Source organism: Oncorhynchus mykiss, chromosome 20 (genome assembly GCF_057628025.1).
Source record: "Oncorhynchus mykiss isolate SJ-2025 chromosome 20, ASM5762802v1, whole genome shotgun sequence".
Taxonomy (NCBI): Eukaryota; Metazoa; Chordata; class Actinopteri; order Salmoniformes; family Salmonidae; genus Oncorhynchus; species Oncorhynchus mykiss.
In genome coordinates this window covers 23,592,039-23,617,247 of record NC_143041.1, presented here as the reverse complement: position 1 = coordinate 23,617,247, position 25,209 = coordinate 23,592,039, and the positions used below count along the sequence as shown (strand labels likewise).

The 25,209-nt window shown below is 42.2% G+C and overlaps 1 protein-coding gene across 12 annotated transcripts; it reads left to right on the top strand.

Annotated features, from left to right (window-relative positions):
- Nucleotides 1-24,918, top strand: LOC110499142 (nuclear distribution protein nudE-like 1-A). Of its 12 annotated transcripts, none has more exons than XM_090212634.1 (11): nt 1-545; nt 7,080-7,180; nt 9,925-10,078; nt 11,279-11,427; nt 14,524-14,660; nt 14,884-15,060; nt 19,573-19,661; nt 19,803-19,957; nt 20,335-20,369; nt 20,812-20,856; nt 21,557-24,918. In XM_090212634.1, exons 2-11 carry the CDS (start codon nt 7,086-7,088, stop codon nt 21,565-21,567), a joined length of 1,047 nt encoding a protein of 348 aa, XP_090068760.1. In that variant the 5' UTR covers nt 1-545; nt 7,080-7,085; the 3' UTR covers nt 21,568-24,918. The 12 variants fall into 12 exon arrangements, with proteins under 12 accessions (XP_090068760.1, XP_090068762.1, XP_036811826.2 ...); XM_021576082.3 differs by lacking the exon at nt 1-545 and adding an exon at nt 691-943; XM_090212633.1 differs by lacking the exon at nt 1-545 and adding an exon at nt 726-957.
- Nucleotides 24,919-25,209: the final 291 nt, after the last annotated feature.

Below are 25,209 nucleotides of genomic sequence, written 5' to 3'. Positions count from 1 at the left end.
GTGTCTTGTCCTTGAATGATGAAGGCTGCGCGTGTGTACCAGCCTACACGTAGCATCAACAGTTTCTTCCCAACAGAGTAGTGATGGAAAGTTCTATGGAGGTAAAATATTGACTTCATTACACAATCATGTAAAGTATGAGTTGCACCTGTAGACTGAGTTTTGTAGTTATTTTGAGAATAAATGCAACACTTGGAAGCGTGATGTGTGAATAAATACAACACTTGCAAACATGTATAAATGTATAAACATGTATAAATACAACACTTGCAAACATATGTGAATAAATTCAATATGATTTGCAAGCACGCAACTACATTTCAGAATGAATACAACTCATTGAGTAAACTTGCGACTCGTGAATCTTCTTCTGTGAATCAAAACTACATTTGCCGATGTCGAATCTGTGCACTCAAGAGTTTTGGCACACATTTTGCGACTAATCTGTGCCAAAAGTTTAGCAGTTAAAAACAAAAATCTGCAAGCAAGCACCGAAGGAAAGACATGAGCTCTGGTGGACAGGACATTTTCTTCTGACCAATCAGGTGAGGTGTTGACATTTTTTAACGTGCTTTCACGTTTTACTCGTGTTCTGTTTTTAATCATAATATTCAATAATCAATTATCAGGTGTAAACGTGTATTTTTCTTCTCTATGCTCATGATCTATTTCCCTGCGCGCATATGACAGAGGAGCGTGTATTAATCCTGCTGTAGGACTGACTCATTGCTGCCAGCACTTAACAGTTACAGTAGGTCAAACAACCCCCTAATATGAACGAGTCACTCAGAAAAACGAATCAGGACTCTCGAGTCAGAAAAAAAGAGTCGTTCAAAAAGAACGAATCGTTAGGGAACTGCAAATCACTACAGAGAACCACCGAGAGGACAGCTATGGACTGAAAACCATCGAAAGGGGCAATACACCGACTGGAAATGTTCAAGTACGTCGCAATATGTATGTATGTATGACATTGTGTTGGAATTTTACACAATGTAATCGTTGTCTTTATTATCGCAAAATGCAAGAAAATACAATTCCTTCGAATTGATGCGGGTAGCTACCAGTAAGTAGCTAGCTAGTTAACGTTAGCCAAGCGTCGCCCCGTGTGGCTATAGCGACTCGAGACCGGGCATGTTTGACAGCTGACAGTTTGGTTTTGACAGTTCGTTTTGGCGTACTATCTTGTGACTAATGACAGCAAACTAAATGGCAATGCTGTACTTTATTTGTTATAGATGGATAGATTTGTGAAGTATTATTTTTCCACATGCCAGATGGCCTTGAAATGGGCTTGTCATGTCAGTGTTTTTTTCTGGCAGCAGATGTTCTTCACGTTAAGGATTCCTGTTAGAGATGATGATGATGCAACAATGAGATCATGATGTAGCTAGCTAACGCGTTACCTTCAGTACGAGCCAGTATATTATTCTTTACTATTCTTCTGCACCACATTTTGTGATATCATTTTTGCCAGAGAGGAGAATTTCTCCTTTTCCCACCTAAATAATTCAGTGGTAATCGAAAACGTGTCAGGCACTGCATGCATCTTCCTGTCATGTGGGCTTAATATTATAATGAGTAGTGGCCTTAAAGTAAAAGCTACATTACCTCTTTCTTTCCTCTCCAACTCCCTTCTCTCAGTCCTAGGGTTGCAAAGGTTCAGAAACTTTTATGGTAAATTCTGGAAAATGTCCATGGGAAGTTAAGCCCTGGAATTTGGGGAATTGTGCATACATTCATCAAAAGTTAGCTTATAAGAGTGAATCTTTTTTGTGGGATACACATAAGGCAATTCTAGGTCTTGTGGCATATTTTGGTTAAACTATCCCCATTTCCAATGGAATTGCTACCCTCTGCATGCACAGTGCATTCTTCCATCACATGTGCAGTGCACTCATCCATCATATGTACAGCTGATACTCAAGATCTTGCACACTAAGGAGATGCTATTGAGCTCACGCTACTACACTGTCTGAGCCAAGGACTACATGCTTTCTGGTAAGTTTTGATGGTAATACTGGGAGGGGCGAATATATTTTATGACATAATGTTTAGCTAATTAGTAAATAGTAGCCTACAGCAAGTGTTTTAAATAATTTCTAACTTAACCAATCTCTGCTAGTTAGTTTTTGCTACCATGTGGGTTTTAGCTTGCTTGAGTCTGCCAACTGAGGAGTATTAATTCACCAGTTTCCAAACATGTTTCATTTTAAAACATTTATCTTACAAAGGAGTTGTTTAATCTAACTGCTTAACTATTTATCTGTACATGGAATTGTGTTAGTTTTTTTTTACTCATTTGTTTTCTCATCTTTACAGGAAAATGCCACGGGCACTATCTAATGTGTGGAGACATGTCACTGCAGCTCATGTAGAAGGAAAAGCTGTGTACATTTGCAAATACTGTGCCAAATCATATGTGAAGAATGCAACAAAGAGTCCCTCTACTTCTATTCGAGGGGAAAATGATGAATCAGACACCTTATCGATAGCAACAGCACATGGTCCTCCTGAAATCAGAAGTGTTTTTGACTCAATGGAGGAACGTAGTCAGAGAAATACTGATGAATGTCTTGCTCAAGCTGTGTATGCAACTGGTTCACCTCTGATGCTCACAGGGAATTTGTATTGGAAGATATTTCTTAATGTTCTTCGCCCAGCATACACCCCTCCAACCAGACATTCTTTATCTTCTCATTTGCTGGATGCAGAGTTCCGGTGAAGGTCAAGCAAATCATAGAGAAATCATCTCTGATGGTGATCGAATGTTTGTGGGCAAGGAATAATTAACTACATCCATCCCTCAACCAGTATTCTACAAGAGCACAGACACAAGGGACAACAGAAGCACCGGTTTCTACATTGCAGATGAGCTAAAGGCAGTCATCAATGACCATGAACCACAGAAGGTATTTGCAATGGCGACAGACAATGCTGCGAACTTGAAGGCTGCTTGGTCTGAAGTGGAGGAGTCCTACCCTCACATCACACCCATTGGCTGTGCTGCTCATGCATTGAATCTGCTCCTCAAGGACATTATGGCACTGAAAATAAGAGAGCCAAGGAATTGGTTAGGTACAGTGCCTTGCGAAAGTATTCGGCCCCCTTGAACTTTACGACCTTTTGCCACATTTCAGGCTTCAAACATAAAGATATAAAACTGTATTTTTTTGTGAAGAATCAACAACAAGTGGGACACAATCATGAAGTGGAACAACATTTATTGGATATTTCAAACTTTTTTAACAAATCAAAAACTGAAAAATTGGGCGTGCAAAATTATTCAGCCCCCTTAAGTTAATACCTTGTAGCGCCACCTTTTGCTGCGATTACAGCTGTAAGTCGCTTGGGGTATGTCTCTATCAGTTTTGCACATCGAGAGACTGAATTTTTTTCCCATTCCTCCTTGCAAAACAGCTCGAGCTCAGTGAGGTTGGATGGAGAGCATTTGTGAACAGCAGTTTTCAGTTCTTTCCACAGATTCTCGATTGGATTCAGGTCTGGACTTTGACTTGGCCATTCTAACACCTTGATATGTTTATTTTTGAACCATTCCATTGTAGATTTTGCTTTATGTTTTGGATCATTGTCTTGTTGGAAGACAAATCTCAGTCCCAGTCTCAGGTCTTTTGCAGACTCCATCAGGTTTTCTTCCAGAATGGTCCTGTATTTGGCTCCATCCATCTTCCCATCAATTTTAACCATCTTCCCTGTCCCTGCTGAAGAAAAGCAGGCCCAAACCATGATGCTGACACCACCATGTTTGACAGTGGGGATGGTGTGTTCAGCTGTGTTGCTTTTACACCAAACATAACGTTTTGCATTGTTGCCAAAAAGTTCAATTTTGGTTTCATCTGACCAGAGCTCCTTCTTCCACATGTTTGGTGTGTCTCCCAGGTGGCTTGTGGCAAACTTTAAACAACACTTTTTATGGATATCTTTAAGAAATGGCTTTCTTCTTGCCACTCTTCCATAAAGGCCAGATTTGAGCAATATACGACTGATTGTTGTCCTATGGACAGAGTCTCCCACCTCAGCTGTAGATCTCTGCAGTTCATCCAGAGTGATCATGGGCCTCTTGGCTGCATCTCTGATCAGTCTTCTCCTTGTATGAGCTGAAAGTTTAGAGGGACGGCCAGGTCTTGGTAGATTTACAGTGGTCTGATACTCCTTCCATTTCAATATTATCCCTTGCACAGTGCTCCTTGGGATGTTTAAAGCTTGGGAAATCTTTTTGTATCCAAATCCGGCTTTAAACTTCGTCACAACAGTATCTCGGACCTGCCTGGTGTGTTCCTTGTTCTTCATGATGCTCTCTGCGCTTTTAACGGACCTCTGAGACTATCACAGTGCAGGTGCATTTATACGGAGACTTGATTACACACAGGTGGATTGTATTTATCATCATTAGTCATTTAGGTCAACATTGGATCATTCAGAGATCCTCACTGAACTTCTGGAGAGAGTTTGCTGCACTGAAAGTAAAGGGGCTGAATAATTTTGCACGCCCAATTTTTCAGTTTTTGATTTGTTAAAAAAGTTTGAAATATCCAATAAATGTCGTTCCACTTCATGATTGTGTCCCACTTGTTGTTGATTCTTCACAAAAAAATACAGTTTTATATCTTTATGTTTGAAGCCTGAAATGTGGCAAAAGGTCGCAAAGTTCAAGGGGGCCGAATACTTTCGCAAGGCACTGTATGTGAAGGGTCAAGCGTCATGTCTGGAGGAATCTTGGCACCATCATGCTGTGGGGATGTTTTTCTGTGGCAGGGACTGGAGATTAGTCAGGATTGAGTGAAAGATGAACGGAGCAAAGTACAGAGATCCTTGATGAAAACCTGCTCCAGAGCACTCAGGACTTCAGACTGGGACGAAGGTTCATCTTCCGACAGGACAATGACCCTAAGTACACAGCCAAGACAACGCAGGAGTAGCTTTTTCTGAATGTCCTTGAGTGGCACAGCCAGAGCCCAGATTTGAACCCAATCGAACATATCTGGAGAGACATGAAAGTAGCTGGGCAGAGACGTTCCCCATCCAACCTGACAGAGGTTGAGAGGATCTGCAGAGAAGAATGGGAGAAACTCCCTAAATACAGATGTGCTTCAAGAAAGTACTTCAAGAAAGTACTGTCTTCACTTGTAGCCTGTGAGAAAGATCTGATCACGTGATGGAGAGCCATGTGAGTGAGAGGCGCTTCGGAGCACGCAGCACTTAGGAAGAATGGAACAACCGGCCGCTGGCCGCAAAAGGCATAGATTTTTTTTAGGGTGCCGCACACAGGGGATGCCGCCTGGAAATTCCAGTCATTATTAAGTGCTTGTCAAATTGTGAATGAGAGACTGATGAAGTGTTTACATACAGCCTGCACAAAAAACTAAGCAGAGCTCATGCCTTTCAAATCATGATTACTCGCATCATACAGCCTTACAATGTATTCAATTCTAAACATATAGCCCAACGTTTGTAGAACTCTAAATGAAGCATATAGGAGTACCTATTTCTTTGTTAACCGCTCAACACAGAATAGCCGCATGTGCGCACTCCCTCAAATTATTTGAAGAAAATATCCTTTCTTTTTTATTCAGCTTTGTTCAATTGTATTCTACATTATAAAATAATGCCACAGAATTCTAACCAAATCTTGTCTGCTAAATGAACTAGTGTAGCCCACAGCCATATGACATAGCCAGATCAGGACCTTAAATAAAGGACAACTCAGAGTATGCTATTCTGTTCTTCTGAAATAGACTACATTTTCTTCATTAATGTTTCTTTAGACCTGTCTAAAATAAACAATGGATTTATTGTGAAGGTGTAGGCTTTATTACATGGATTTATTAGACTTGTAGATGTTCCAAAGGTCTGTATCAGTAGGTTGTGTGTGGAAGCCAGGAGATGCTAAATGTGTTTGTAAGTTACCGTGAGACCGACGGTTATTTACTTGATAATCACCGGCTGACGAAATTTCATGACCGCCACAGCCCTACTCCTGGCCACACTTCTTTTTTTTTTTTTTTTTTTTCTTCCTCCAGGGAAATTAGAATGTCTCGTTTTTTACTGCAACCTATTTCCAATTTTTTACATTTGAATCTAGAGAGTTATCTGGAACTTAATACTGCAACAGCAGTTGACACAGCAGATCTCTATGTATAGGCTAACACATCGCTTTTTAATTTCTGTTTCCTCTTTCCAGGAAACTCAAATATGCGTTGTTACATCCCTTTTTTCTGTGCTAGGGGAAATGAATACAGTTATTTTAATAATCGACCCTGTTTGAGGCTATGGACTCAGACGTGCCCTTTGATTAGTTCCCAGAAAAATAATTGATCTACAGATTTCTGCGTCCTGATGGGACCTGATGCTACAGCCCAGGAGTTGATGTCGGTCTTATTAGGCGATAGATCTAAGCTAGATAGGCTAACGCTTGCAGTCCTGGGAGTCCAACACTAACTGGCCTGGAAAGTTCAAGAGCTAGGCAACCTGCGGAAGAGCCAACTGCTGTGGCTTTGGCATACAGTGCATAATAAATTATTACTAGATAAGAGTTGAAATTGCTGAGTTGAAAATCATTCCAGTGTGTTTTGTGACTATACAGAAGAGAGGGCTCGAGAGAGGACGAGCGGGGGCACACATCCATTACGCATAAATACACCCTATGGCACTCTGCTGCAACTGTACAAAAATAGCTTGAGAGGATGTTGAGAAGGTATTGATTGGAGAGGACAGAGGACAGGTCATTCTGTCATTATGTTCATTATGTTTCTAATGAAGAATGTCCTGTGTCACTGATGGATGCCCTGTGTACTCTACTGTGGTCCTATTCCTTTTTGGAAACATGTTTAATGTACCATATTTGCTCTGGTGGTTGTTCGTCTATATGAAGATAATGTATTTCCACTCAACTTTTTCAACCCAACAGTGCTACTGATAATTGTTTGTTTGTACAGTGCTTCTGTTTGGGGTTTTAGGCTGGGTTTCTGTACAGCACTTTGAGATATCAGCTGATGTAAGAAGGGCTATATAAATACATTTGATCTGTGTAATATAAATTGTTTCTGTTGATTTTCCAGATCTAAATGTATATCATGAACACAGATATGATTCCAAAATTCACCTCGAAAGACGAGGAGATTGACTTCTGGAAGACTCTTTCCCTCAAGTACCAGAAAAAGTAAGATATGCACAAGTCATGCCTTTTATGGTACATTCATGCTATATCTAAGATCATCAGGCTTCTTTTACTTGAATTTACCAGAAACTCAAAGTATGACAATATGTTGGAATCCTGTGGTTTCACTGTGTGCATGGTAACCGAGCAGCACTATATATATATATATATATATATATATATATATATATCTATATCTATATCTGTACTTTAAAATCCTGAGTACTTCTGAAAGGAAATTCCCCAGCCAGAATTGTTACATTGACCTCATAGCCTAGCTCTCCTCACTCTTTCGTTTTTAAGAGCATTAATGAATGACCGATATAGTTTAACCTGTGAAAGTCCTTTATGTAAGACCATGTTAGGAATGTCCTTCAATACTCCTTTATACTTCCAAAGGGACAGATCTGGTTTCACATTATAAAGTTTCTTAAGGCCTCCCCGAGTGGCGCAGCGATTTAAGGCACTGCATCGCAGTGCTCGAGGCGGCACTACAGACCCGGGTTCTATCCCAGGCTGTGTCACAACCGGCCGTGAACGGGAGTCCCATAGGCGGAGCACAATTGGCCCAACGTCATCCTGGTTAGGGGAGGGTTTGGCCGGGGAGACTTTACTTGGCTCATTGCGCTCTAGCAACTCCTTGTGGTGGGCTGAGCACCTGCCGGCTGATTTCGGTCATCAGTTGAACAGTGTTTTCTCCGACACTTTGGTGCAGCTGGCTTCCGGGTTAAGCAGGCAGGTGTTAAGAAGCGCGGTTTGATGGGTTATGTTTCGGAGGACGTATTACTTGACCTTCGCCTCTCCCGAGCCTGTTGGGGAGTTGCAGCGATGAGACAAGATCGCTATTGGGTATGACGAAATTGGGGAGAAAAAGGGGGAAAAATACCAAAAAATATACCTGAAGTCTACACTGAATGGGGGAAAAATACCAAAAAATATACCTGAAGTCTACACTGAATTTAATAGCGGTCTTAGATTTATGTTTTCTTTTCCCATCTGTGCGAGACTGGCAGTGGGCGACAGACGTGACTCTATTTCTCTCAATGAACATCGTCATCGCACGGCACAGGCGCACTGCTATTTTGATACAAAAGACTGCTGATAAGATCGCAGTGGACAACAGATTCCCCTAGCGCTGGGTGTAACTACACACTGTTATATGAGGCTCTTTGGACATTTACACCCAATGGGAATCAAAGCCACTCCCCTTTGTATCGCTCAATAAATGTGTGTTTAAGATTGTCATGAATTTGGTAGTGAAGCAGCTCCTTAATATCAACAATAGATGCTCTTGCTTGAGGATTCCCCTAAACACTGTTGCAAAAATAGTTTGCCAATAAAAGGATGCTCGGGTTCCCTGACAGCTCAGGGATATCCGAAAGGGACATTCACCTCTTGGGCAAAACAAGCAGTTCAAAGACCGCCGAGGGTGCTGATGCTGCGTTTGGAACTAACCACAGATGGAGGAAGTGGTGACCTGCTGGGGTTTTAAAGTTAAAGAGCCCACTTGGCTTTCCCCTTCAAAACACCACTGCCCCCAGGGTAGCAACACAGGACAGACAGCCCATAGCAGGAAGGTAGGTGCTGTTTCCAGGCCCCCCTTCCACCATGTCCCACCGGTCACATGCCTGTAGCGTGCAATGCCGATGGCCCCTGGACACATTTTTAGAGCAGCTGTGTGTCCATGGCTTTAGCGGGCGGCAGACACTTACTTACATAACCCCATTCAACCCAACCCCCACCCTGAAACGCTACCCTGTCCTGGCCACATGCCCACAGTAAACAACCCAACCTTTTGGTTGTTTATATAATATCTACTTTTGCTCTGGGTAGCAGACAGACAGTCTGTTGCCGTTTGAGAGGCCAGGGTGGACAAGTGATGCAATGTGGTGTTAGGAAAGTCAGAGGGTTCTTTGATTGGCTGGATCACGATCAAGCGTAACCGTGCAAATCCTGTGTGGGCTTTGTGAAGCGGCCAGGATCGGCGCTTTCAATTTCCACTGTTTAAATGGCCTGAAGACAGTGTATGTTTAAGTACCTACTGTATGTCATGTAGGATTTTCATGTTATTAGATAAACAAAGATTGGTCATCTATGGGTTGCTAGTTCCTGTTACTGTCTACAAAACAGGATACGCTTTGACTTTAAGAAGTCTTGTAGATCGTAGATACCATTCATCATAGAAGGCTGTAACAACATGATTTTGTGATTTCTATTTTTAAAGATATGCTCCGGAACTTTGGTGAATACTGAGTATGTTTTAAACCTCCCAATATGAGCAGAATTACTGTCTTACTGCAATTAGCCTAGCCACAAAATCCCTAGTTTGAAAGCGACTGTTTCTCTGGAAGCTGTGCGGCGCCATTTTCCCCCATGTGGTCCTAACCATGTCCTCCGGTGGTATCTGCCCTGTCCTAGCAATTTGAGTTCAACCAATGAGCTTCAGCCCCTCACCATATGAGTGACAGCTAGCAAAAGTCACATCATGCACCCGCAGCAGAGCGAGAGGGCAATGATGTGGTGCACATAGCTGCACATGTGTGACGTTGTACTCAATTTTCAGGGACCACTTTTGGCTCGTGAGCTCTACTTTCAGAACTACTGGTTAAAAAGTATACAAAAGTACAGGAGAGTTTCTTTAAGTCTTATATACTTAACCTGGGTACTTTCATTTCATAGTAAAAACCAAATAAATACTAATGGACTGTTGTACTAACCATGTCCTCCGGTGGTATCTGCCCTGTCAGTTGCCAGGAGGCCCAGGAGGAGCTGCTGGAGTTTCAGGAGGGCAGCAGAGAGCTGGAGGTAGAGCTGGAGACCCAGCTGGGCCAGGCCGAGCACCGCACGAGAGTCCTGCACTCTGAAAACAGCAGGCTCAAGAAAGAGGTGGACTCACTCAAGGTACACAAGAGGGACACAATACACTAGATCGGCTCAAGTAAAAAAAATACGTATTGTTATTGGAATGTGAGTTTACTGCATGAAGAAAATATTTTAGAGGCGCCTTTAGCATTCATGCTCCTCTTTTGACAACCTAAGAAACACTCCATACCCTTGACATGATAAACTATTGATGACTATTTGAAGCTGCCTTATATCATCATGGCTTGTTTTTTATTGCGGTCTCCAGGGAGGAGGCACGTTTCGTTAGCATGTGTCTGTCAGTATTCCAACCTAATAGAAGTTCTTAATGACGTATCAGGCATGTTCAACAGTAAAGGAGACAGAGTTCTTAGACAGAAATCGTATCAGTCAGGCAGACAAGGAACTCTCTTTCCCAATCTTGCTCTGATCACTACTATGGGGAATCGGCACCTATGTTTTACTGCCCCTCGACATCCTGTTATATCCAGCTGTGGTTAATTTGCATGAAACTCATCATTCTCATACACAATGCATCAGCAGCACATTCATTCTCATGCCGTAATTAGCGCTGGGATGAGTGTGGCTCCCTTGTCCATGTTCACATTACGACTCGAGCCATGCGAGTCACCCCACCGGTGATGGTGAGATTGTCTTCTGTTCTGCTTTTTTTTCAACTGTCTGGTGTTTATTCCAGGCAATAAACAATTATTGCTTTCATGCATTTGTTTATGGAAAATACCACAGCAATGACTGGTTCTCTCATTCTGATGCCAGAGACTGTGTCTGAGACTGTGTCTGTCACCTTGAGTAACGCCTTGTTATGAGCTACTTGACGTAGGCTAGAATGTATGTGCTGATGAATATGTAGTTAATGTAAAATGGCATTTCAGGACAAAGCAGGATTTGTCTGGCCCAGGTTAGTGGTTAATTGATTCAGACGTGACATATCCAGAAGATATAGGTCAGAAAGACTGGCAGACCCAGACAAATTTTGGAGCTGACCTCCAGGAGAAGATAAAGGCTCACATCATCATCCCATACCCTGAGAACGCTGGAGTAAACGGATCACAACGGAGTGCTCTGTAAAATAGATGACCGAATGTAGGTTACCACGGTGGTTCCCTCCACTTGTTTGGGTATGCGTGTGACTGCGAGGTCTTAGGAAAATAAAGCTTTAACGTCCTATTTAAAATGGTCCCCCCCTCCTCTTCTCTCTCCATCTCTTGACCCCCCCAGGAAAAACTGGAGCAGCAGTATGCCCAGAGCTACAAACAGATCAACATGCTGGAGGATGACCTGGGACAGACCAGGGGCATAAAGGAGAAGCTCCACAAATACGTGCGGGAGCTAGAGCAGTCCAACGACGACCTAGAAAGAGCTAAGAGGTCAGCTAAGAGACCAGACCACTAAACAGTATCTAACAGACAGATACTGGATACAGCATTAGAAGAGGAGCTGTAGAAGTCGTCATAACATGATATTTACTGTATACTTCAGGATTTTTGTTTTGGATGAAAAAGGCAATAGTAGAGACAATATCTACCAGTAGTACTAATTTAACAGTTGATGGAAAAGTATTCATCCTCTTTCAGAACACAAACTCATACATTAACACCATGCAGAGAGGTGCTGATGAATGCTGGAGGCTGAGATGCTTGTTGCATGTTTTCTAATTCATTCCCCACTGTGCTCTTCATTGGGAGTAATCAGATGACTGATGGAAAATCCCCATTCCAATTAAAACATGCCTCTGGCCCAAATGGGTCTGATTGCTGTAAATTCCCCGACCAGTTTATTAGGTACACCACCCCGTTCACGAAATTGGATCGCTCCTACAGACAGTGAGTCTCGTGGCCGTGGCTTGCTATATAAAGCAGGCAGACGGGCATCAAGGCATTAGTTTACTGTTTGATTAAACGTTAGAATGGGCAAACGAGTGACCTAAGCAACTGAGCGTGCTATGATCGTCAGTGCCAGGCGCGCCGGATCCAGTATCTCAGAAACGGCCACCCTCCTGGGCATTTCACGCACTACATTGTCTATGGTTTACCGAGAAACAACCAGTCAGCGGCAGTCCTGTGGGCAAAAGGAGCTTGTTAATGAGAGTAGTGTTGTCACGAAACCAACATTTTACTAACGATACCAGGCCAAGTATTACAATGCCAAGTAATTTCGTAATACCACAGGGGGAAAATTCAGTGGCCTCATGTCCTGTTCGACAATTGTTCCCGTTTTCTAAACGTTATGTGCATGTGCTACACAAAAAAACCTGTCACTGATATTCACACTTCTACTCATTACAACACATATAGCATTTAACTTCACACTGTATAATTCAATACTGCATAGAATGGCATGGACCCATGCCAAATCTTTTTAGTTTCCTGAGGGGGAATAGGCTTTGTCGTGCCCTCTTCACAACTGTCTTGGTGTGTTTAGACCATTCTAGTTTGTTGGTGACGTGGACACCAAGGAACTTGACGCTCTCAACCTGCTCCACTACAGCCCCGTTGATGAGAATGGGGGCGTGCTCGGTCCTCCTTTTCCTGTAGTCCACAATCATCTCCTTAGTCTTGGTTACATTGAGGGATAGGATGTTATTCTGGCACCACCCGGCCAAGTCTCTGACCTCCTCCCTAAAGGCTGTCTCGTCGTTGTCGGTGATCAGGCCTACCATTTTTGTGTCGTCTGCAAACTTAATGATGGTGTTGGAGTCGTGCCTGGCCATGCAGTCGTAAGGTGAACAGGGAGTACAGGAGAGGACTGAGCACGCACCTCTGAGGGGCTCCAGTGCTGAGGATCAGCGTGGCACCTAATGATCTGCATGTCATTGTGGCAATAAGTGGAAAACGCTGCATGAAATCTTCTTTACTCTTCAGTTGGAACACACACACTCCCTTCCTTACACACTCTCTCTTATAAACACACACACACCACACTTTGATATAGTTTAGGCTTACATTAGGCCTATATGAATCCTTTGAAACACATCTCATGAGTAGCAGACCCTTTTCCTTTCTTCCAGTGCCAATCAAATTAGCCTAGACCTACTGTCAAGTTACCAGGTTGTTCCCCAGCTAGGTAAAATTACTGATTTACTGTTGTTCTTTATCAAACCAGTAATTATCACCTCAGGGTTGGTTTTAAAATGATATCGCGCAGGAAGAAAAAAAGGTAGCTCCGGTTGTATGGCTCATATTTCTTAAATAATTTGAACTAGGGAAGAGCTGTTTTCTTTGATGTAAAGCTGCCAGCATGCCTGTTGAAAAGCTGTTTTTCCTCTCTGGCACTGCTGCATGACAGTGAACTTGCAAGGCTGACACAGACTGGTTATATCTGGGATGAAATTATATAAAATGTATCAACTTTGCTTGCTCCAATGTATGAAATGTAAAAATGTAACAACAGTAGACTGATCAGTATCTGAATCCCTGCTCTCCTTCACAGATAAATTATATTTTTAAAAACTGATGGAGGAATAGACGAGCAGGAAGAATAGGCTGGAGAGAAGCTAGTGAGGGCTGGAAGGGGATGGGGCTGGCTGATTACGCTGCCACACGTGATACGCGCTTGAAAGTTACATTATTTGAACTGGCGAATGCTAGTTGCTGTTGCTTAAAGTTTTACTGAATTTATAAGCAAAGTGTCAGTATCATATGAAATGGTATTATAAAATGTTGGTATCATAAGTATCGTGACTTTTTGGTACTGTGATGTTGTACAGTGTTATGTGGTATTGTGCGTAGATTGATGAGGAAATACATTTTTTTTTAAAGAATAATTTAGAATAAGGCTATAACGTAACAATGTGGAAAAAGTCTAGGGGTCTGAATACATTCCGAATGCACTGTATATGCTCCCAACTCAGTGCCATACCCTGGTTCAAGCGTTCATGATGTATGTAGACAATCAGTGCAACCAATGAACATAGCATAGGTCATTCTAATTAGAGTTAATAAGGGATTAAAAAGTTTAACTGTTTAAAAAAACAATAGCTTACAGCATGTTGAATATATGGGACTATTTACATCATATTTCAAAATGAATCATTATTGTATGATACATGATATTAACATAAGTCATTGTTTCATTTCATTTTTGTTTCATTGATTTCATTTCATGTAATCTTTTGGTTCAAACAATGCTTATTAAGCATCATCGACATGGAATGGAATATGATATGTGCAAGCTGGTAAGCTGTGGAAAGAATATGTCCTTTCAGCAAACATGTTAATTGAAATGCTAATTTAGCACTGACCTCTGTTAACCAAGAACAAAAATCATGCATAATTTAGTCAGAGGCTCGATTTATGTTTGCACAGTTTGTCCACAGGAGATTAATTTAGCACTAAATAACAGTAATGCATCACGGTGAAACACGGGTATCAGTGTATGTTTCAGCATGTGCCTTTGTGTGCAGAAGCAAAGAGTCCACTGAACAGTGTTTTCCTTTGAATTAAATTATTTATTTATTTCTGCAGGGCTACAATTGTGTCCCTGGAGGACTTTGAGCAGCGTCTGAACCATGCTATCGAGAGGAACGCCTTCCTGGAGAGCGAGCTGGATGAGAAGGAATTCGTCCTGGTCTCAGTGCAGAGATTGAAAGATGAGGCCAGAGGTGCTTATTGATCCGTTTTGACTCATTCGAAAATTAGCTGTTCCCTTTTCTCTTTCATCTTCTCAGTGATATGTGTGAAATGAATAGAACCCATGTACTCACAGCATTAGCATTGCTTACAGCCACAAATTATTGTTGGGAGAGACTATCACACCATTAACCTCAATCTGATTGTCTGGTCTGATTTAGCCTTAAATAGTCTGTCTGTCTGCTTGTCTGTCAGACCTGCGTCAGGAGCTTGCTGTCCGAGAGCGAAATACGGACGTAACCAGGATGTCGGCGCCCACCTCGCCCACCCAGGAGGACAATGACAAGATGGATTACTCTGTCCAGGCCTCACTGTCTCTCCCCGCAACGCCGCTCGCGAAGAGTCTGGACAATGCCTTCGCCAACCCCACAGGTACCCTTTTGCTCTGACCTCAACACTGTCTCCTTTTTTTTATGTGAAGTATACTGTATGTCAATGACTGTTCTATTGGCGAACGTACAATCACTGGATAACAAAATGGACGAGCTCCGTTCGAGACTATCCTATAAATGGGACCTGAAGAACTATAATATCCACGTTTCTCGGAGTCGTGGCTGAACAAGGACATGGATAAGATACCCTATACAGTGGGGCAAAAAAGTATTTAGTCAGCCACCAATTGTGCAAGTTCTCCCACTTAAAAAGATGAGGCCTGTAATTTTCGTCATAGATACACTTCAACTATGACAGACAAAACGAGGGGAAAAAATCCAGAAAATCACATTGTAAGATTTTTTATGAATTTATTTGCAAATAATGGTGGAAAATAAGTATTTGGTCAATAACAAAAGTTTTTCAATACTTTGTTATATACCCTTTGTTGGCAATGACAGAGGTCAAACGTTTTCTTCACGAGGTTTTCACACACGGTTGCTGGTATTTTGGCCCATTCCTCCATGCAGATCTCCTCTAGAGCAGTGATGTTTTGGGGCTGTTGCTGGGCAACACGGACTTTCAACTCCCTCCAAAGATTTTCTATGGGGTTGAGATCTGGAGACTGGCTAGGCCACTCCAGGACCTTGAAATGCTTCTTACGAAGCCACTCCTTCGTTGCCCGTGCGGTGTGTTCGGGATCATTGTCATGCTGAAAGACCCAGCCACGTTTCATCTTCAATGCCTTCACGATACATGGCCCCATTCATTCTTTGCTTTACACGGATCAGTCGTCCTGGTCCCTTTGCAGAAAAACAGCCCCAAAGCATGATGTTTCCACCCCCATGCTTCACAGTAGGTATGGTGTTCTTTGGATGCAACTCAGCATTCTATGTCCTCCAAACACGACGAGTTGAGATTTTACCAAAAAGTTATATTTTGGTTTCATCTGACCATATGACATTCTCCCAATCTTCTTCTGGATCATCCAAATGCTCTCTCGCAAACTTCAGACGGCCTGGACATGTACTGGCTTAAGCAGGGGGACACGTCTGGCACTGCAGGATTTGAGTCCCTGGCGGCGTAGTGTGTTACTGATGGTAGGCTTTGTTACTTTGGTCCCAGCTCTCTGCAGGTCATTCACTAGGTCCCCCCGTGTGGTTCTGGGATTTTTGCTCACCGTTCTTGTGATCATTTTGACCCCACGGGGTGAGATCTTGCATGGATCCCCAGATCGAGGGAGATTATCAGTGGTCTTGTATGTCTTCCATTTCCTAATAATTGCTCCCACAGTTGATTTCTTCAAACCAAGCTGCTTACCTATTGCAGATTCAGTCTTCCCAGCCTGGTGCAGGTCTACAATTTTGTTTCTGGTGTCCTTTGACAGCTCTTTGGTCTTGGCCATAGTGGAGTTTGGAGTGTGACTGTTTGAGGTTGTGGCCAGGTGTCTTTTATACTGATAACAAGTTCAAACAGGTGCCATTAATACAGGTAACGAGTGGAGGACAGAGGAGCCCCTTAAAGAAGAAGTTACAGGTCTGTGAGAGCCAGAAATCTTGCTTGTTTGTAGGTGACCAAATACTTATTTTCCACCATAATTTGCAAATAAATTCATTAAAAATCCTACAATGTGATTTTCTGGATTTTATTTTCTTTTGTCTGTCATAGTTGAAGTGTACCTATGATGAAAATTACACTAAGCTAATTACCTGAACACCTGCCAATACAACTGGATCCTGGACTTCCTGATGGGCTGCCCCCAGGTGGCGAGGGCAGGCAATCACACATCTGCCACGCTGACCCTCAACATGGGGGGGGGGGGGGGGGGGGGGGGCTTAGGGGTGCGTGCTTAGTCCCCTCCTGAACTCTCTTTTCACCCATGAATGTGTGGCCGCGCATGACTCCAACACTATTCTTAAGTTTCCCGACGACGGTGGGAGGCCTGATCACCAAAGACAGTTGGGCAGCCTATAGGGAGGAGATCAGAGATGCCAGGACAACAACCTCTTCCTCAACGTCAGCAACACAAAGGAGCTGATCGTGGGCTACTGATCGCTGGAGAAATGGGAGGAAGGAATGTACATGAATAATGGTCTGCATGCCATTGTGGCAGTCAGGGGAATACGCTGCATGAAACCTTCTCTTACTCTCCACCAGCGCACACACTCTCCTTCCCTTACACACACACACACTCCGTCTCCCTCTCTCTCATAAACACACACACACCACTCTCTCTCTCTTCCAGGATTCTGGCCTTCTAGGCAGAGTTCTTCTGTCCAGTGTCTGTGTTCTTTTTCCCATCTACTTTTTATTGGCCAGTCTGAGATATGGCTTTTTCTTTGCAACTCTGCCTAGAAGGCCAGCATCCCGGAGTCGCATCTTCACTGTTGACGTTGAGACTGGTGTTTTGCGGGTACTATTTAATGAAGCTGCCAGTTGAGGACTTGTCTGTTTCTCAAGCCAAACACTCTAATGTACTTGTCCTCTTGCTCAGTTGTGCACCGGGCCTCCCCCTCCTCTTTCTATTCTGGCTAGAGCCAGTTTGCGCTGTTCTGTGAAGGGAGTAGTACAAAGCGTTGTACGAGATCTTCAGTTTCTTGGCAATTTCTCGCATGGAATAGCCTTCATTTCTCAGAACTGACGAATAGAATAGACTGACGAGTTTCAGAAGAAAGTTCTTTGTTGCTGGCCATTTTGAGCATGTAATCGAACCCACAAATGCTGATGTTCCAGATACTCAACTAGTCTAAAGGCCAGTTTTGTTGCTTCTTTAATCAGAATAACATTTTTCAGCTGTGCTAACATAATTGCAAAAGGGTTTTCTAATGCTCAATTGGCCTTTTAAAATGATAAACTTGGATTAGCTAACACAACGTGCCATTGGAATACAGGAGTGATGGTTGCTGATAACAGGCCTAACAAATCAATCAAAATATATTTGAGATGTTTGATTCTTCAAAGTAGCCACCCTTTGCCTTGATGACAGCTTTGCACACTCTTGGCATTCTCTCAACCAGCTTCACCTGGAAGTTTTGAAGGAGTTCCCACATATGCTAAGCACTTATCTGCTGCTTTTCCTTCGCTCTGCGGTCCAACTTGTCCCAAACCATCTCCATTGGGTTGAGGTCAGTTGGTTGTGGAGTCCAGGTCATCTGATGCAGCACTCCATCACTCTCCTTCTTGGTCAAATAGCCCTTACACATCCTGGAGGTGTGTTGGGTCATTGTCCTGTTGAAAACAAATTGTAGTCCCACTAAGCGCAAACCAGATGGGATGGCGTATCATTGCAGAATGCTGTGGTAGCCATGTTGGTTAAGTGTGCCTTAAATTCTAAATAAATAATTGACAGTGTAACCAGAAAGCACCATCACACCACCGCCATGCTTCACGGTAGGAACCACACATGCAGAGATCTTCCTTTCACCTACTCTGCGTCTCACAAAGACACGGCAGTTGGAACCAAAAATCGTACATTTGGACTCATCAAAGGATAGATTTCCGCCGGTCTAATGTCCATTGCTTGTGTTTCTTGGCCCAGGCAACTCTCTTCTTCTTATTGGTGTCCTTTTAGTAGTTGCTTCTTTGCAGCAATTCAACCATGAAGGCTTGATTCACACAGTCTCCTCCGAACAGTTGATGTTGAGATGTGCCTGTTACTTGAACTCTGAAGCGTTTATTTGGCTGGTAACGCTAATGAACTTATCCTCTGCAGCAGAGGTAACTTTGGGTCTTCCTTTCTTGTGGCAGTCCTCATGAGAGCCCTTGATGGTTTTTGCGACTGCACTTGAAGAAATGTTCCGCATTGACTGACCTTCATGTCCTAAAGTAATGATGGACTGTCATTTCTCTTTGCTTATTTGAGCTGTTCTTGCCATAATATGGACTTGGTATTTTACCAAATAGGACTATATTCTGTATACTACCTGTACCTTGTCATAACACAACTGTTTGGCTCAAACGCATTTAGAAGGAAAGAAATTCCACAAATTAACATTTAAGGCACACCTGTTAATTGAAATGAATTCCAGGTGACTATCTCATGAAGCTGGTTGAGAGAATGCCAAGTGTGCAAAGCTGTCATCAAGGCAAAGGGTAGCTACTTTGAAGAATCTCAAATATAAAATATATTTTGATTTGTTTCACACTTTTTTGGGGGGTTAGTACATGATTCCATATGTGTTATTTCATAGTTTTGATGTCTTTGCTATTATTCTACAAAGTAGAATTATTATTTTTTTAATTAAGAAAAACCCTTGATTGAGTAGGTGTGTTCAAACTTTTGACTGGTACTATATGACTTGGTACTGGTACCCATATAGCCAAGTTATCCTTAGTCATTGTGTATTTATTATTACGTGTTCTACTTTTCTAATATTTTGCTATTTTCTTTCTCTCTGCATTGTTAGGAAAGGTCCGTAAATAAGCATTTCACTGTTAGTCTACACTTGTTGTTTACAAAGCATGTGACTAATAAAATGTGATTTTGATTTGTATATTGTATTCATTTTACAGAGTTGTCCAATGGCCTTGGTAACTCACTGACTCCCTCTGCTAGAATATCAGCCCTCAACATCGTCAGTGACTTGCTACAGAAAGTGGGGGTGAGACATACATTTTTCTATTTGCACACATTCGCTATTCACTGTATACTCTGGTACACTAAGACGATATCTTATACTATATATCAACCTCTTGCTAATAGTGGAACGTCTATCTTTTTGCGTTCTCTACATCCATCTCAGGCTCTGGAGTCTAAGCTGACAGCCTGCAGGAACTTTGCCAAGGACCAGAAAGCCAGGAACTCTTATGCCATCACGGAAAACGGGAACGTGATCAACGGCAACACAGCCAAGTTCTCCCATATACTCCACACGACGTCGTCATACTACGACAAAACGTAAGTCGAAGCCAGATTCAACTACACCCTCTCTGACTCACACACACACACACATTACTCATTTGTGAGGTACAGGAGATTGAAGATATGTTTTTCAGAGAAAGCCACTTTGTAAAGGACAACATTTCTTAGATGTCAAATCTTTGTTTTGGTTATAAGCCTAATGCATTAGTCATTTTCTCGATGTATTGTTTGCTGTGTTAAGACCCCTCTGGCTTTACAGTTAGATTTCTTAATGATGATGTTGATCCATTTGACAGTAGAAATGTGTATTTGAAATGTTTGTTTAGTGTTGGGAGTACATGGAAGTGTGTTGACGTTGGAGGAGTTATGGAGGTTGACAAGGTCTCTCAGACCCTTGTGTTTTTCCCCAGCAGGAGAGAGAGGGTCATATTCCCTGCATTAATTCTGGGTAATAATCTTCCTCCTCTCATGATGTGTGGGTCACCTGCATGCTGTTTGATTAACAAGCCTCCCTACTTTTCTCTTATAGCGCTGGGGTAGACTCACTCACTGTGGGGCTAGATATCTGCTCTGGGTGGCAGAACATTTCTCTGCTTCTTAACACTGCTGTACAGTAGATATATCTCCTTCCCATTGAATATATCTGTATCTGGTGTGTTGGTAGCTTTCATGGTCTTTGGATCAATAATCATTTTGGGGGGATATTGATTCTCAGTTTTGTGGTGTTTAGGAGAAAGCATGTACTGTAGTGCAATGGAAAGTTGGTTGTGGTACACTTTTTGAATTTTGTGCTCAATTATTGTCAATTAACTACAAACTACTGGATGTGAACAATACATTTTTGCAGCTGATTCTAAAGTAAAAAGTAACCTTTTCCTGTTCTTATGTAGCCGGTGCTGTCCTTCTGTTTTTCCTTATTGAGGTTGTCTTTCAAGGTATGAATACTATGTCCCCTGTAGAAGTGGTGTGACTGTGTGTAGAGGTTATAGTGCCATGGTGTTGTTTCTACTGTGTGAGGAACTATAGATATGAGCTTGACTGAGCATGTTGAGCAGGACATGCTCACAAGGACACGGTTTGAGTTTCACCGCAGGGAGGAGCAGAGAAGTTATAAATATAGCTCTTTACTAAAGAGCACACTCACCACTGTGCCATACTATTCATATTACTAGCTAGCTAAATAGATAAGAAGGAATCGGATTCCAGACACGGGTGTTTGAAATGGAATACATTAATACACAACACACCTTTTTAGAATATTTTTTTTTTAACTCCTTTTGTAATTTTTTTTAGCTCTATTGTAGAGAGATTACAGTGGAAAGATGGGGGAGCCAAAGGGCAGTGGGCCGGATTCGAACCCATGCCGACTCTGGAATTCACTTTTTTTATATGGTCAAAACTAACAAACTCCACTAGGTATTAAAAGAGAGGGGAGGGAGCATGTGTATGGTTTTACATTTGACTGGCAATACCTAGCTATTAGGCTAGGCAGACTTTATGTTTACTATGCTAATATACCTGTTTTACCACCCCATAATATGAATCCAGCAAGGTTCATTTTGTAAGTAGCAATAAGTGAGATGTTGCCTAACCGTCAGTAGACCAGACTAACCCATGTTGTGTTTGTGTTTACAGCAGGGCGGTGAATGGCCTGGACCCTGGCACACTGACAGCCATCACAGCACCCCCCTCTCCCTCCCCCCCTGACCTACTGCCTCTCATTGTGTGACGGTGACAGACAGTACCACTGCCAAGCCCCCCCCCCCCCCAACACCTACCTTCTGCCAATGGACAAGACTGTCTTAAAACAGAAAGCATTGTGTTGACTTTCAAATGAGGACATAAAAATGGCCCGCACGATTAAACACTTTTCACATACTGTAATACTGGCCCCTCTTTGCAGTCACTACATATTAACAGGCTATCTTTGTGTCATTCTGACCCTTTAGTGCTTGTGGGACTATTATAGAGGAAACGGCGAGGGATTCAAATATACATTGAGTGTACAAAACATTAAGAACACTTCCTAATATTCAGTTTTACCCCCTCCCTTTTGCCCTCAGAACAGCCACAATTCGTCAGGGCATGGACTCTACAAGGTGTCGAAAGCATTAAACAGGGATTCTGGCCCATGTTGACTCCAATGCTTCCCAGAGTTGTCAAGTTGGCTGGATGTCCTTTGGGTGGTGGACCATTCTTGATACACACGGGAAACTGTTGAGTGTGAAAAACCCAGCAGGGTTGCAGTTCTTGACACAAACCGGTGCGCCTGGCACCTACTACCATACTCCATTCAAAGGCACTTAAATCTTGTCTTCCCATTCACCCTCTGAATGGCACACATACACAACCAATGTGTCACTTTTCTCGAGGCTTAAAAAAAAGGAATTTAACCCTTCATCTACACTGATTTGAAGTGGATTTAACAAGTGACATCAGTAAGGGATCATAGCTTTCACCTGAATTCTTTCACCTGAATTCACCTGGTCAGTCTGTCGTGGAAGGAGCGGGTGTTCATAATGTTTTGTACACTCCTTATATTTTATTTAACTGTTACGATTTGTCAGTGCGTGGCAAGTGATACTGTAGCAGGTGAGAGACTATAGATTAGCCAGAGTCAGAAGAAATAAGATGCACATGTCTGTATTACTGTATCTAGCAACTTTGCCTCAGGCTGTGGAGAGACCCTATCTCCTGCAACTTTCCATCTGTTATTTTCCATTTATGAATGGAAAACTACGGTTAATGACTTGGCAGCTGGCACAGCGGTGTAGATGTGTTTAATAGCCTGGAATGATCGTTCACCACATGGACCTGCTCCTAACAGGCTGACATATTGCCCATCAATAATTGATGGTGGTTTAAATATCCTAATATCCCAACCGCATCTGCCTTTCTGACCTTGAGTTTAATTCCAGTAACCATTTGAAGAATCTAATATTTTACAGTTTTGTTTGTGTGTCTGTGTTAAAATTGAATGGAAACCGTAAACATGTGTTGGCTTAAACATGTTCAGAAGGGATGATGAAGGAAATCCTTCTTGTCTTGTTGTGGTGAGTATTCTGGGCTTCCTGCCCTGTTAACCATATGGTGCACAGTATTGGTCATATTGATCACATATTTAAAGTTGTCCACTTGAGTGGTGTTGTCATGGTGTTTTAGACCACTTTTGCCAGTTTTCAGTTTGGGGATTTTAACTGAAAGTTTTTCTTAATTTTCAGTGTTATCTTATTGAGGAAGAAAAAAATTGTTTATACAGTGTATTCGAAAAGTATTCAGACCCCTTGACATTTTCCACATTTTGTTACGTTACAGCCTTAATCTAAAAGGGATTCAATGTTTTTTTTTCCTCATCAATACCCCATAATGACTAAGGAAAAACAGGTTTTTAGAGGTTTAAAAAAAATGAAACATAAAATAAAAAATGAAATCACATTTGCACAAGTATTCAGACCCTTTATTCAGTACTTTGTTGAAGCAGCGATTACAGCCTTGAGTCTTCTTTGGTATGAAGCTACAACCTTGGCACACCTGTATTTGGGGAGTTTCTCCCATTTGCTGCAGATCCTCTCAAGCTCTGTCAGGTTGGATGGGAAACGTCGCTGCCCAGCTACTTTCAGGTTTCTCCAGAGATGTTAGATCAGGTTCAAGTCCGGGCTCTGGCTAGGCCACTCAAGGACATTCAGAGACTTGTTCCAAAGTCACTCCTGCGTTGTCTGGCTAGGTGCTTAGGGTTGTTGTCCTGTTGTGCTCTGGAGCAGGTTTTCATCCAGGGTCTCTCTGTACTCCATTCATCTTTACCTCAATCCTGAGTAGTCTCCCAGTCCCTGCCGCTGAAAAACAACCTAACAGCATGATGCTGCCACCAACATGCTTCACCGTAGGGATGGTGCGAGGTTTCCTCCAAACATGACACTTGGCATTCAGGCCAAAGAGTTCAATCTTGGTTTCATCAGACCAGAGAATCTTGTTTCTCATGGTCTGGGAGTCCTTTAGGTGCCTTTTGGAAAACCAAGTGGGCTGTCATGTGCCTTTTACTGAGGAGTGTCTTCCGTCTGGCCACTCTACCATAAAGGCCTGATTGGTGGAGTGCTGCAGAGATGGGAGAACCTTCCAGAAGGACAACCATCTCCACAGAGGAACTCTGGAGCTCTGTCACATTGACCATCGGGGTCACCTCCCTGATCAAGGCCCTTCTCCCTCAATTGCTCAGTTTGGCCGGGCAGCCAGCTCTAGGAAGTCTTGGTGGTTCCAAACTTCTTCCATTTAAGAGTGATGGCCACTGTGTTCATGGGGACCTTCAATGCTGCAGACATTTTTTGTTATCTTTCCCCAGATCTGTGCCTCGACACAATCCTGTCTCGGAGCTCTACGGAATATTCCTTTGACCTCATGGCTTGGTTTTTGCTCTGACATGCACTGTGGGATCTTTATATAGACAGGTCTGTGCCTTTCCAAATCATGTCCAATCAATTGAATTTTACCACAGGTGAACTCCAATCAAGTTGTAGAAACATCTCAAGGATGATCAATGGAAACAGGATGCACCTGAGCTCAATTGAGTCTCATAGCAAAGAGTCTGAATACTTATGTAAATAAGGTTTCTGTTCTTTTTATTTTTTTATACATTTGCAAAAAAATCTAAAAACCTGTTTTATGCTTTGTCATGGGATATTGTGTGTAGCTTTGAGGATTTTTTTATTTTTTTTTAATCCATTTTAGAATAGACTAACGTAACAATGTGGAAAAAGTCACGGGGTCTGAATACTTTCCGAATGCACTGTATATCACACAATTGTGTGTTGGCAACCTATATTTGAAGTAAGTAGCACTTCATCCTGTGCAAGTATTTTCCCCTTATTTTCACATTTATTTTATCAGTTTTATTCAATTGCAATATTGCCTGTTTTGTATGTTTTAATGTACATAGTTTTGTTAATTTATTTCAGATTTATTTTATGGGATGATTTTAGATTCAAATAAACATGTTGATTATACATCAGTCTATTAGTCATATGTCATGATGTATGATCAGTTGTCTTCAAATGTTGAGAAAATAAAAAATATATAAAGCCAACTATAAATCAACTTCAGGGAGTCCACAATCCAAATAACAGAAATTCAATCCTAGCGTCTTATGACGAGCTAAATACAGATTGTATATTGGAGTTTTCCTTTGATCTAGGCCAGGTTTCAATCCGATCCACACTATAGTGTCGGACGAAAATGTGCCTTTTTAATTATATTTAATACAGCTGTTGACTGTCGAGTCAGTCTGTTGGTTCCAG